The following is a 14,256-nucleotide window of genomic DNA, read 5'->3' as shown; positions in this document are numbered from 1 at the left end:
AAGAACTCACTGCTGACTAATGCCAGAAACTTCTCGAATCTTTCTGTAACCAACACCTGACTAACAAAAAGAAACGCTTATATTACTACAATTTAACTGTAATGGAATATCTGGGAAAGCAGATTTCCTAGCCCAGAATTAAATCCACATTCAGGAAATCAAGTTGAAGTCGTAAGCCCTCCTTATGTCCTTTCTACCCACTCAAACTTAATAACCGAAACGAAGAGGGTGGCAGCGTCCTCATTGCTATCCTTGAATCTATACAGTACGAAGAACTAACTCTAAATACCCACGATACGCTATAAACTATGAGTATCCAGTGGTATCCCGTTCGTCGAAACTTCGTATCAGTAAAATTACATAACTGCTAGATCTAACTTTCCTCCCAGGTACACTTGGTGACGTCATCACTCCCTCTGGAGTTCGAAGAAGATCAACGTGATCAAGTACTCTAATGAAATCACCGAATCCACTCTTGCATCATTAAATCACGACACCCAAACAATAGTACATTTTAATTCTGATGCACAATATTCCTCACCTCTTATTTCCCCGTCATCACAGTCCTTTTTACTTTCTTCATCCTGGACCCCAATCAATCAAATCCCATACTTATCGAATTAGCACTCGATGATGAATTATGTTCTTGAGTCATACTACATTTGATGATGCAAAAATTGAACAGTGCATATTGTTTCGAACATTTTTTTTATGCTGAGCAACTTTCATGGCCATAACGATGATCAACAAAATTGACAGCTAATGAGATACTAGCGCTTGACTCGCACCTACGCTGCTTCAAACAGATCGTTGAACGTCAAAAAGAGCTTCCTTAAACATATAATAAAACAGCAATATTTAGTGACCCTAATTTAATTCATCCGTGAAGATAAGCTGGGCTTATCTATCAGGGGGTTTCGTTTTCAAACAAAAAGCCATACCTCGAAAAACAAAATGAGTTTAGATAAAATTAGGTAGATAAATTAGAGGGCTGATTTGCTACCCTATATTGTACACCATAGGGTTAAGAACATCGAGTTATAATAATGGTTTTACCATCAAAATTTTTTGAAAAAGAATTGAAAAAATTATGAAAAACGAAACAAGAAAAAATTGAGCAGCCAAAATTAGAGGCCCTGACAGAACCGCCGAAAAATTTTAAGAGCATAAAAATCGCCACATCTCGAAAACCAAAAAAGATTTTAGATGCCAGAGGGCTGATTTTTGTCCCATAGTGTCACCGATAGGATCCCGCCTCAGGGTTGAATATTTGAAGTTCGAATATTTTCTAAGTCGTTTTTTTTGAACAAAAAATTTTAAAAAATCATAAAAAAACGCCCCCTGTCGGAAACAGAAAAAAGATTGTGCAATCAAATTTGGAGGAAAAAAATGCAAACCCTGAGTATACCCCGACAGCACATCAACAAAGGGTGTAAACTGGCAGTACCTCACTATAGGTCTGAGAATTTCAAATTCGGTTACGTTATTGTATATCCAAGTTCTTTTTTTTTGAAATTTTTTTTTAAAAAAATCGCCATATCTTGGAAACTAAAAGGATATGATCAGTCAGAATTAGAAGGCAAGTTCGCAATTCCAATGGGTAACTCATAGAAACCTGCCTTAGAGTTGAGAATTTGAAGTTAGCATAGTTTTTTCGAAAAAAAAAATAAAAAACGCATTATCTCGAAATGGCAAAGAATATGAGCAGCCTTACATGGACGCCAGATTTGCAAATCCTGAGTGTACCCTGACAGCACCCCACTATAGGAATGAGAACTTCAAGTTCGGTTACTTTACTTTATAACTAATTTATTTTTTTGGAAAAAATATTTAAAAAATCATAAAAAACGCCATATCACTAAAACTCAAAGATTTGAGCAGTCATATTTGGACGCCAGCTTTGAAAATCCTTAGTGTACCCTGACAGCATCTATCTATAGGATTGAGAATTTCAAGTTCGCTTTAATTTTTTGAATCTTTTTTTTGGAGAAAAAAAATTTGAAAAATCTTAAGAAACGCAATATCTCGAAAACCAAAAGGAATGGAGCAGTAATACTTGGACGCCAGCTTCGCAACCCCTTAGTGTACCCTGACGGCGGCTCCCATTTATAGGGTTGAGAAAATATTAATTGCGAAACGTTGCGAATATAGGAAAAATGTTAGAGCATTCGCTACAACCGACTTTAAAGCGTCGAATTGCGTAAATATTTCAATCCTTGCAACGTTTTGGCCATACCTCAAACAAACACAAACTACCACAGCTCAAACAAACACAGACAGATCACAGCTCCTAAACAAGCAAAAGTGGTTTGAATGCTGCAATATACATTTTCCGCTCAATCAAATATATAGATAGATCCAAAAAACCCACAACTAGGCCGTATATTTAAGTAAAATTAACCGTTACTAATTCGATGAAATGATGAATTCTCACTAGTTGGGATTGGTTGATAGCGATCAAAAGTTTCGAGGCAATTTTTAAACAATTATTCAAAAATTTACAAGTATGTACAAATATCTACAAATATACAATTTGTCACATCTGTTCCAGTATTTGGAACACTCAAGTATGTACAAATATTTACATATATACAATTCAATTATCGCTCAAGTTTGATTCAGTCCAGTAAAAGATTTTAGTAGTAGTAGTGGAAGGCAACCTTCTAGTAGTCCATGTTGTTAGTCAACATTCTATTTACACTGTTGCTTTGAATCAGTTAAATCCTCCAACAACTTCAGAACACCGCCTACAAGATAAAGGCTCCCAGTAACCAAAACACAGATATTGGCATTGTCGGAAATATTTCTCAGCGAACTCAAAGCACCGTCAATGTGCTCTTCTACTGATACATCTGACCTGTTGTTCATCTCTTTCCATATCGCCATATTTCGATGACATCTATCTATGTGCATAGATACCACAGTCCTAGCATCCTTATGCCTAAACGAATTGTCTGAATCCAAAATAGGTGTCGTCAAAATCACGTGATCAAAAGAGACCTCATTGTTAAAAATTCGTAGGAAATTCTCGTCATTTCTCTCACCTGTAAAAGTACAAACTAAGACTTTCTTCACACTTTGCTGGTGTTCGAATTGCAATTTCGTTTTGAACCATTCTAGGCATAGTTTCAAACTTTCTGCTGTATGCGCAGCGTCTAGGTAAAATGTCAGATTGTCACCGACTTTCACTGTTTCACAGCGGCCAGGCCATCGCACATTCTGTAAGCCTCGTATTACCTTAACGCGATCTAACTTTCCATAACCCATTTGCTCAGCCCATCCATTACTGAGGCTGACAGCCAATGATGCATTTGTTTTCTGATGAAAACCTTCTAATCCTAACTCTACGTCTTCCAGCTCCATATTCATTTTAACCGTTTGCAATTTGACGCCTTTTTCCTCAGCGCAATGTTTCAATTCACTCAACGCTCCAGGAATGGGTTGTTCTATGGTAAAAGCTGGAACACCAGGTTTGAAAATTCCTGCTTTATTCCAAGCGATTTCTTCAATACTGTCGCCCAGAAAGCATTGGTGATCAAAATGTAGAGCTGTTACTCCGCATACAGCGGGTTTCTTGACAATATTTGTTGGATCAAAAGTACCACCCAAGCCAACTTCTAAGACGGCGACATCAACTTTTTCGTCAAGGAAGATTTTGAAAGCTAAAATATTCACTATGAAGATGAAAAAAGGCATATCGAAATCGTCACGTCTCAATGACCAAAGCTTGTTATAAGCCTCAAGAAAATAATCAGCGAACTGTTCCTGTGAAATAGGCTTCCCGTTGATTCTCACTCGTTCGACAAGATCAATCAAATGTGGAGAACTCAAAAAACCAGTTTTAAACCCTGAACTTCTAAGTACACTTTCCGTAAACGCGCACACTGAGCCTTTTCCTTTTGTTCCGCTAACGTGTACAACATTGAGTCTGCTCAAATCGTCTTGCGTTATGCCAGCTCTTTCTAAATATCGCGGAAATGCATCCATCCTCCTTTGTGCAATGCTGATAGAACTACCTACCATTTTCCAGTCTGGCTGAATTGAGTTCGAAATATCGAGTGCTTTTTCGTACTTCTCACACGTCATTTTTGCTAATGGATATCTTCTTAAATTGAAAAAGGATGGGCATTTCGTAGCAAGCGATGTCATCTTCACAGAACGATTTGATATCTAAGCAATTAATCTGGAAAATTAGATGTACAATGAAGAAAAGCACCAATTGATTAGAGCTTTCATAAAAGTAATTGAAAATGTAAACTACGAACGTTTTCGGACACTTATAGTAGTAGAATTGCAGTAGAAAATTTGTTTGCAACATTACAGGAGTTGAATGTGAAGAATGTGAAAATTGGTTTCATGCTAAATATCAAAACATCAGTAACAACGATTACCAAAAAATGGGAAATATAGTATGGTACTGTGAATACTGTTGTAACTTACCAGTGTAACAGTCGCCTACTTAAATCACATATGAGGTTAAAGAAAAATAGGCCCTATAACCATTGGCTCAAGAGTCAGGGACACTATTTCTTGTGTTTTTCTACCTCAAACGGTCGGAGCCAATTCGGTTCACCTGCGACTACAAACCGCGTTACGGCTTAAAGGCTATACCAAAATACCCCACCCCCCCCCCCCCCCCAATCTAGAAATAAGAACACCCCCATGCTTAGGTCTCCGAATACCCAAAACACACGAAAGCCGCTAAAAACAGGGTCGGAAGCTAACTTATACAGTTACTTTTTATTAGACAGTGGTTTTCGATACATTTCAGATGGATCAACCTAAACTCTCCCTAACTCAACTTAATAATTCAAAACACACTTATTAAATTGTGTACTTACATACCGACACGACTTCTAGAATCGAGTAACTAAATTTTTAAGCAACTCTAGAATTAATCCGGTAATAAAGTTTACGCTGCTTTTTTGGACTACTTTCCCGCGATTGTAGCTCGATTCTTCTTGTAACATTCGCCCGGAGGTATAAATCGACGGAAAATAAAGCTAGGTTCTGAAACGAATGGCTAGCGTCTAAACACAGCTCTACATGTTTTTCACCGTCTCTCTCTGCCAAAGCCAGTTCTTTTCGTTGTCTTTCTAACATCGGATCGACAAAAAACGTTTTTGTTTCCGGCTTCGATCAGAACGCTCTAATTAATTTAAATATTTGCAAAATAGTGAGCTCATGGCTGGGTCTCAGTATCCCCAGACCACGAGGTCACACCTAAAAACAGGGCTACTACTTATTTACTATTTTAATTAGGAAGTCTAGTTGTTACTGGTCCTGAATATTAAAATTAAGCAACTCGGTGGTTAGAAGGAACAATGGAAAAATCTCCGTCTTCAAGAGTTTACCCAAGCAGTTCATGTCACCACAAAGTGATCTGTCGTCTTAGTTGAATAAAAAAAAATCATGCAGGCTAGAATATTTTAATATACTCTCCATTCAAGCCTTTCTAAAGCCACTAACTGAAATCATAATGCAAATTTATAAATGCAACAAATTCTTTAATCTTCAAAAGTCAACTGAATGTTTTCTCTTCAGTTTCAATTGCAAACTTAATTTTCTAACACAAATTAATTCTGAATTTTAACATCTTCTCTTTCATTGCTTCTTCTTTTCTCTCTTTGATCAATATTTGTTTTTGTCGTTTTGAAGTTCTAAAACTTCTAAAATCTTCTAATTTTCTTTCTTTTTGCATCTTATTTTTAGGCCATTTGTCAATGTTCCATCTCCTCCTGCGACATTGACTCCGCACTTTCAGTTTCTGTGTCCTGCAATACGTCGGTAGCTATTCCGACGCTGTTGGAGGCAGTCCTCCAACACTTCTGCTCTTCTACTCTTTGTTTACAACAAAATAGAGGATCAACGTTAGTTTCTCTGTTTCGGCAGAAGCTGTTGTGGAGGCACAACGTCACGTTTCTCTGCAAGTATTCCTTCAACATCTCTTCTGTTTCCCTTCCGTCGCATTCATTTGTCCTAGAAGTTCTCTTCACTGCGGTGGTTACTGCATTCCGATGAGTTATAAAGCTCGCTTGAAAGCTCCTGCTCCAATATCCAGCTGATACGCACTGTACACTCTGCCGTGCTTCGATATATGCTTCTTGGCATACTCGTACAACCATGCAGTCATGTTGGCTCTAAACCATGGCATCACTCGTCTCATTGCCCATATCTCTTTCACTTCCATCGGAATGTCAAGATTTTGCACGTTGTCTCAAAAAGATCTAAATCTTTTAGACAATCCAATTCCTGCAATTGTTCTTTCGTCGGCGTTTCTTGTCTATTGTTCTCTCTTACATGAGCTTACAGCCATCGTATCGCCATCATAACTCCTACTATCACTATCGTTATGGGCTGTGATGAATCTGGTAAACCCATGGAGAACCTCTCTCCGCAGTCCCAGATAAACACAAGATTACTACGACCGGGGTCCTACCATGTTTGTAGCAAGCAATGTCAGCGGAACTCATCATGTGTCGACATGATGCTCCTCCAGTTACGCTTTCCCGACGCTTCCAGTAGTGGTTCCACTTCCATCATCACTCGGTGGTTTCCATCATTCTCATCTACTGCACTGTAATCCGTAACTGTTGACCCTTTCTGCTTTTGTCTTTCAAAGTCACTGAAATTCCCACTGGCGTATCCCATGAACTTCTTTCCCAGTATCAATTCTAATTCCTCTAGGGTTCTCTCCGGAACTGCTGAGAACATTTTGCACAGTAACTCGTAAGATTTTTCTGACATTCTCGCTAGTCTTACGCATTTTGGCACTGAGAAGGCTTGATCCACGATCGTTCTCGTGCTTTTCACATCCACCGGTACAAAATGCAATGGGTATCTGCTACTGCACATTAGAGCTAGAGTTGATCCTACTAAATATCTCGCTCCCGTCGGTCTAGGATAGGTTGTCTGACTGTGCCTGATGTTCATTTGCGCCTCGATCGCTTCTCTCCACTTTCCAATACACTTTTGCTCGTTTTGCAAAACTCACGGAAACACTTTTACGCTGATGATCGTAACCATCTCATGTTTTTGTTCTAGATTCAATATTGACTCTAAAGAACCAAACACGATGTAGAATCCTAATGCAGTCACTAGATTCACCTCGGTCCTTCCATGGCAATCTGCAATCAATTCCGTTTCGTTTTTGCTTTCATCACAATGTTCCCAAACAATATCGTCAATTGCTTGTGTTGTTTCTCCAGGGTCTTTACGCAATCCGGGCCTCCATAGATGCGACCTTCCAATCCACAGACTTCTGCCAGACAGCTACCAGGTTTGACACAGTCCTCTGGTTCCCAGCCAGTCAACTCTACTACTGCTGCTCCTTCTTGGGTTATCAGATCCCTCATACTCGTCATTTAGAACACCTTTTCTCCCTTCGATCTTTTTCCTTCTTCCGAATCATACTCCCCGCGTGTCAATCCAGTCATGCACCAAGCGAACCGCAGTTGTAACTCTGTTCTCACATAGGGTATCGCTATCAGAGCGTGTATCTTCGGCGTGGTTCTCATTTCTTCTTCAAAGTATCGTAACACTACTGCTCTTCATGGTAGGCTCATCAACTGCTCGATCGTTTCTGAGTGCATTTCAGACGATACCAGAGTTCCGTACGCCTTCTGCTGTAGGGTGATTCCTTGCATCATCGTCTCCAAAGAACCATCCATGGCACTTCTTTCTTCCAGAACAATTAAATGTCCTCTGGCTGAATTTGTATAAACCAACATCTCCATGTATCCATCGGCGGGTTCATCAATCGATACTGTTTCCGACATTGTCAGTCGGTTATATTCCACTGCGAACAGCGGTCCTTCATTAATCCTGTCAAACACCATCTTTGATCGCATCGTTCACTTTCGGGTTCTTGACAGATACACTACTTCTTCTTTGTTTTCTTGCGGCGTCATCTTTATAGGAGAGTTTGCCTCATTTTCAGCAGTGGCCGAGTCAATCGAAATTTCGGTACAACAAGCTGCCAGCTGATTGATCTTCCTCCTCTCCGTGAACTACCTTGACTTCTTCACAGCCGAAGGGTGCTAGCATGGTTCTAGTCTGTAGTGTTCCGCCCACCGTTGACCCTGGTTTTACGCTCGTTAAGATTAGGGAGGCTTCTGTTGAGTCAGCCTTGCCTCTCATGACCATAGGCGCTAGATCCAATATCACCCATTCCTCGTCAAATCGTCCAGGCTTTGGGGTCGCTGTATTGTTCATTCGTCTCCTGGTTGATTCGTCCGTGTAGGCAAACTGCGTATACTGCAGCACTGCGGCGTTTCTGCGTTTATACTGCAGCACTGCGGCGTTTCAAATTGAGTATACTTCAGCACTGCGGCGTTTCTCTCGTCTCCGTGAACTTTTCCTTGTTTCTCTTTTCTCCTTTACTTCCATTCGTCGGGACCATAAGTCGTTCGACATCGCTACGATTACTCGATGGTCATCGTCAATTCCTGGTTTGAATTTAAGTTGTCGGTTGAAGTTGGACAGTTCCAACCCCAGTACTTCGTCTAATACTAACATGTGTAGTGAATGGTTCTTGAATCCTCCCTTCGCATTCGAGATGTCAGACCACACCGCAGGTAATTCCGCCCTAAGGGGTCTTAGGTTCTCCATCTCTATTCCGCAATTTGGGGCAGATTTGATCACATCATATTTCCCTTCCGAGAGCAAAGCCACCATTGCATACACGAACTTCAGTCTTCAGTCCATCCGGGAGATGTGCATTTCTCGGAGACAGTGCAAACACGGCTCTCCCTGTTATTTTAGTGAAGGCACCTTCTTTCAGCGTGTCTACTACTTCACCCACTGATTCGAGGATATCATTTATAGCTGGCCATACAGCGGCTTCGGCTGTCGTAGCCTCTCTGAGTCTTCTCAGGAAACACGTATACTGCAGCACTGCGGCGTTTCTGCGTTTATACTGCAGCACTGCGGCGTTTCAAACTGCGTATACTTCAGCACTGCGGCGTTTCTCTCGTCTCCGTGGAACTTTTCCTTGTTTCTCTTTTCTCCTTTACTTCCATTCGTCGGGACCATAAGTCGTTCGACATCGCTACGATTACTCGATGGTCATCGTCAATTCCTGGTTTCAATTTAAGTTGTCGGTTGAAGTTGGACAGTTCCAACCCCAATACTTCGTCTAATACTAACATGTGTAGTGAATGGTTCTTGAATCTTCGCATCGCATTCGAGATGTCAGACCACACCGCAGGTAATTCCGCCCTAAAGGGTCTTAGGTTCTCCATCTCTATTCCGCAATTTGGGGCAGATTAGATTTGATCACATCATATTTCCCTTCCGAACGAACTTCAGTCCATCCGGGAGATGTGCATTTCTCGGAGACAGTGCAAACACGGCTCTCCGTGTTATTTTAGTGAAGGTACATTCTTTCAGCGTGTCTACTACTTCACCCACTGATTCGAGGATATCCTTTATAGCTGGCCATACAGCGGCTTCGGCTGGCGTAGCCTCTCTGAGTCTTCTCAGGAAACACCTATTATGTAGATGGTCGTTCATGCCGGCATATACGATTGTGATTGGGTTCATTTCCGTATGTCGTTGTACCCCGATTGCCAATGACACCGACTGCATTAGGTCCAGGTCAACCGCTGTCAACATTATAAGGTCAGGCCAAAACAGAGACTTGCAGGTATATACGAAGTCCAAGTTCGCGACTATCATAATCTTTGCTTTCCTCATTTCTGCTTTGTCATACGCTGCAAAGATGGTCTTGTCTTTCCTAATTGCCTTCATTCCACCATATCTCTGAACATCGCCTTCTTGAGCCACTTGTTTCGGGTACGCTCTTTTTTTACGTGATCTGGGGGTGCTCTTATCTGCCTGAACATTTTCACTTGTTGTCCTATTGGTGCCCTCGTTGTCAAGAATCTTCCGGGACTTTCTTCTCGATTTCCTTCATCATGATTCAGTTTCACATCTTGCAAAGGTCTTGCATTTACTGGACCCATTATATTGTATGAGGGCATTCCCTCTAGGTCAGCAAATCTCAAGGCGGTCGTCGAGCTGACGTTTATGCCAGCTGCTATCAAACAGTCTACGCCTGCGATTGAGTACAGTCCGTTGACGGATAATCTCGCTCCATTTAACATCCTCATGGCGTCTGCTGCAAACCTCACCGTCTGAAGTTTCAATTTCATCAAGTCCTGTTTGTAGATATGCCAGGGAGAAGGTTTGGGCCTCGACGACATCAAAGAGCTCCTGTGTGGTCGTCGCTCCTCTCGGCTGGTACTCGTTGTCTCTGATCTTGTCTCTGATCTCGAGGTGCTTGTCGTCTCCGCGGTCGGATTGACAGGTCCTAACCTTCGTGTTGGAGCTTTGTGGCCTTAGGTCACGGCTGGGACCGTTACCAGACGTGTTTCTAGCTTAGAGGGCAGAAAGGTTGAAATTGTCGGCTAGTTCGTTGTTTCTTCTTTCTTCAGCACTCCCGTGTCAAAGAGTGTTCGACTTCCATTTCATCCAGACGCTCCTTGAGACTCGGTTCACCCAGGCTTGTCCTTCGATACTATCAAAGTGGATCCCATCAGTGGTTAGTCTGGCCTGATCTATAGCTCTCAGCTCGTTTTCGATGTCCATAAGGATCATCCGTCCACCATTCCGACTTGCCAGATTTCTCAGTATGTTGTTCCACCTGATGACTCCTGCATTATGTCTTCTTCCTGTCGATGTCAATTTTTTTGTGCTCATTGGTGCGGTGCAGACCGTTAGTACCGCGCCCTCGAATTTCTGCCAGAGAGTAGTTAATAGGCACACCATCATCGACTCCCATTGTGCCTCTTCCTGATCTGAGCCTCTAAATACATTGTTCGTCCCTATTAGGATCATTATGTTAGGGATCCTCCCTGGATTCATCAGCTCCACCATTCGAAATAGCTGGGCTAGGTCTTCAGGTTCTGGAGTCTTCTCACCAAGCTGTCACACACCATCAGATGTGATGTCCCAAGTGGCGGTTGCTGCAGGTTTACTGCTGGGCTCCAAGTCGATCGATTGAAGCAGGCTCGCGGATCCGTGTCCGGAACTCCTGCGAAGTTATTCTTCACCTGGTTATTCTTCTGCACGTCAATCTATCGGGACACTTCATTCTCCTATCTTCCTGTCTGGGACCTTGGAGCTCTTTGTTGGTAACGTTCTATCACTAACTCCCGTTCTCGTCATCGTCTCGTGGGAGAGTTGAACTCTGCCCACATCATCTATTGTTCCATCGGGTGCATGCACCGCGGAACCTGGCGCTTTCCTATTAGAGACCGATCGTCCAGCTGTTTCTATCAATTTTCTCACTGTTTGCTCCACGACTGTGTCACCTAGTGTGTCACTCGGGTCCGGAACTGTTACTCTCCCTATCGTAGTTGGGGATCGCACCTCCGTTGTCTGACTTAGTTCGCGAGGCGTCAGGAGCTCCATCGGGGACTGCCCAAGAGGAACATTCCATGCAAGTATCACTTTTTCCACTGCCGTCGTCAACGCCAGCCGTTACGATCGCTCATTATATTCCTGCCTCAAGCGCTCTATTCCTTGACCCTGTTTCTTAATGCGATCTTCAAACAATCGCAATCTTTTCCACATGTCTCTGTCTTCTTCCGTACTGAGCATGGTTTTGGTCATTTCATCCAGCTCCTTTCTCATCTTCTCCAGTTCTTCTATCGTTCCGTTGAGGTCTTGCATGGTCTCGTTCGTCTGAACTTCTTCTTCTACTCCTGTCCTCTTTGGTGGCACAGCTGTTCTCAGTTGTGAACTAGACGAGGCAGTCTTGCTGTTCATCTCCTGATGCATTCTTCTCAGAGCAGGCCTAGGCTTGGTTGGCAGAGGCATCTCGCCTGGTTGGTAGGTCCTGGAACTTCCCAATCCAGGCTCGTTTGCCAAGTCACTTCCTGAGAGAGCCCCGTTTCTCCACCTCCTTACCCTCATGTTTGGGCGGTCTAGTACTCCTCTTTCTCCATATACTGCCATCAACAAAACTTCACCACGGTTATCATGCCCCAAGATAATTATTAAGGCGACCAGCAACATGACTACCTCTGGATCCTCCAGAGCGAAGTCTCAATCAATCAGCCGACAATAGATCGCATCTATCATTGCTCCTACGTACGCTCCATCAATCCGTTCAATTCGAAATTGTCCATATTCTTTTAGATTCGATTCTTTTATCAGTTTGATCAATTGAAATCAGGTGAATAATTAAACGATCAATCGGGATCTAGAGAAGAGGTCACGAATATCACATTTGTCAGCATTACTCTAATTTCCTATTAAAATTTATTTAAAACATTCAGATAAAAAGGTTTTGATCTTCAAATATATTAAAATCAGTTTATTGCTAAAATTTTGAAATTCGACCTAAGAATGGACAGTCCAAACTTCGGATCTATTCCTAAGATCCTCATTCGGCTATTCATGGTCACTAATCTCTTCTTAGCCAGAGTCTTAATAAAAAAACTCATAACACATAACATATAACATCTCACACACAACACACTTAGTATGACGCCTTCTGCATGCAACCTAAACTCAGCCTATACTCAAATAATGTTTCTTATGTAAGTATACTTGTATGTTGTTATTATCAGAAAAGATTACGTGTATCACTGCACACAGCTCCCGTGGATGCAGTCGTCATCGCTTTGGGTCGTATACTGGAAGCGAGAGTTCCTTTACCTCCCTCTCCACTAGGAAGTCTCTCAGTCTCGTTAAGGACAAGACCAGGTTTTCCCTGCTTCTCCGTCGCCCTAGTCACCAAGAAGCATAGATACTTTCCCGGTATCTGCGACGCCGCCGGAGACAAGGCTGCTACGCCTCCTATTCCTGGTCTCTGCTTCCAAAGGAATTCTATGTTTTTATATTCTCTAACGAAATTCGCTGCTTACGCTGTCTTAAAACTCATGTCCGCTGTGATCGCTATCGCACATGTTCGATTTGTGAGTATAAAATCGCTATCTGTCAAAATTATGCTACTTGAGTACTCATTTGGTAAGTTAAAATTTGACTCATCTATTCGCCCTATGTCAGGTTTATCAGGGTCCTCGCCTATCTCTGCTTCTAGATCACCTGTCTCTCTTGCTATTCTTAATTTTTTATGAATAATTTTTCAGTGTGGGTAAGTCTTACCCCTACTCCCCGGACAAAAATATCCATCGGCGTCCCCGTCGATCGCATACCGGATATTAAATCGAGGTTGGATGCAAGAATGAGTAATTGCCCCTCCTGCGCAGCCCAAGAAAAATCATCCCTTTCGGTTTTTTATGTGTTTCATGCTCTCACGGTCTACATCTTGAATCGTGACACTGGTTTCCTTTGGGTCCGACGTCATTTTGTTCAGCCATTCCAAGACACGCAGATTCGTCAAGTCTTGTTCATAGTATTGCTGTTGCTCGTCGTCGAATTCTACCTCGGGCTTGGACTGCTCATCGATCCACTCCTCGTCGCGGTCGTCGACTATGTCGATTTCTTGCGACACGGTTTTTTCTTCTAGACCCACCACTTCTTCCACTATCTTCTTCAAATTCATTCTGTCTACTACGAAGTCATCTCCGTAAGGATTGTATTTTTTCGTGAGTCTTGTCCTGTCACTCTGTCGAGTCTGTATGGTAAACGGAAGATCTGGTTCCAAAATCTTGGGGACCTCCATCTGTCCGGGGTCTTGCTAGTCCTTTTCTGCGTAGGGTAAGGTTTCTTCATCTGCTTCAATCAACTCGTTGGGATCCAGGTCCAGCGGTGGACTTGACTCTTCCTCTACGACCTCTTTCTTATCATTCTCTTCCCTGGTGCCCTTCTCTTTGACCTAACAGAGAGGGTCCATCATCAGATAATCCCCCTCTTCCATGTCTGCAGGTATACACCAGTCTTCTGTCGATGGGTTGTGTGGCTAAATGTTTTCGTAGTGAGCGGCTCGGCTGGTACTCAGTCTACAAAACGTCCCTACTGGTGCACTTCGGTAATCATGAAGGGTCCCCTCCACTTTTTTAGAAATTTTTTCCGTTCCTTTCGGTGGTATAACGTTTTGAATTACCCATACGTAGTCTCCCATCGAGTAAGCTTTTGCACTAGCTGCTTTTTTCCCTCTGCCTTGCCTGTGCCTGCTGAGTGTTCCGTCTACACAAGTCGTTTAGTTCTTACTGACGTCTAATCACATCCCTTCTATAGAATTGTGGTGATGTTTTCTTTCCTTCATACTCTGGGTAAAAGAAATTCAAGGGCAAAGACTTTTCGTGTCCGGTTAACATCATATGTGGACTAACTCCAGTGTTG

At 42.4% G+C, this 14,256-nt stretch overlaps 2 protein-coding genes across 2 annotated transcripts in view; one reads left to right on the top strand and one right to left on the bottom strand.

The window, feature by feature from the left end:
• The window catches only part of LOC134857066 (serine/threonine-protein kinase Nek8-like), a 109,608-nt gene that overhangs the window by 71,532 nt on the left and 23,820 nt on the right, over nt 1–14,256 (top strand). The gene's annotated exons all lie outside the window — the stretch shown is intronic.
• Nucleotides 2,432–4,179, bottom strand: LOC134853946 (folylpolyglutamate synthase, mitochondrial-like). The gene has a single exon (XM_063869961.1). It carries the CDS (start codon nt 4,147–4,149, stop codon nt 2,692–2,694), a length of 1,458 nt encoding a protein of 485 aa, XP_063726031.1. The 5' UTR covers nt 4,150–4,179; the 3' UTR covers nt 2,432–2,691.

This window comes from Symsagittifera roscoffensis, chromosome 1 (assembly GCF_963678635.1).
Source record: "Symsagittifera roscoffensis chromosome 1, txSymRosc1.1, whole genome shotgun sequence".
In the NCBI taxonomy this organism is placed as follows: domain Eukaryota; kingdom Metazoa; phylum Xenacoelomorpha; order Acoela; family Convolutidae; genus Symsagittifera; species Symsagittifera roscoffensis.
The sequence above is the reverse complement of the archived record's forward strand: the minus strand, read 5'-3'. Positions and strand labels throughout refer to the sequence as shown.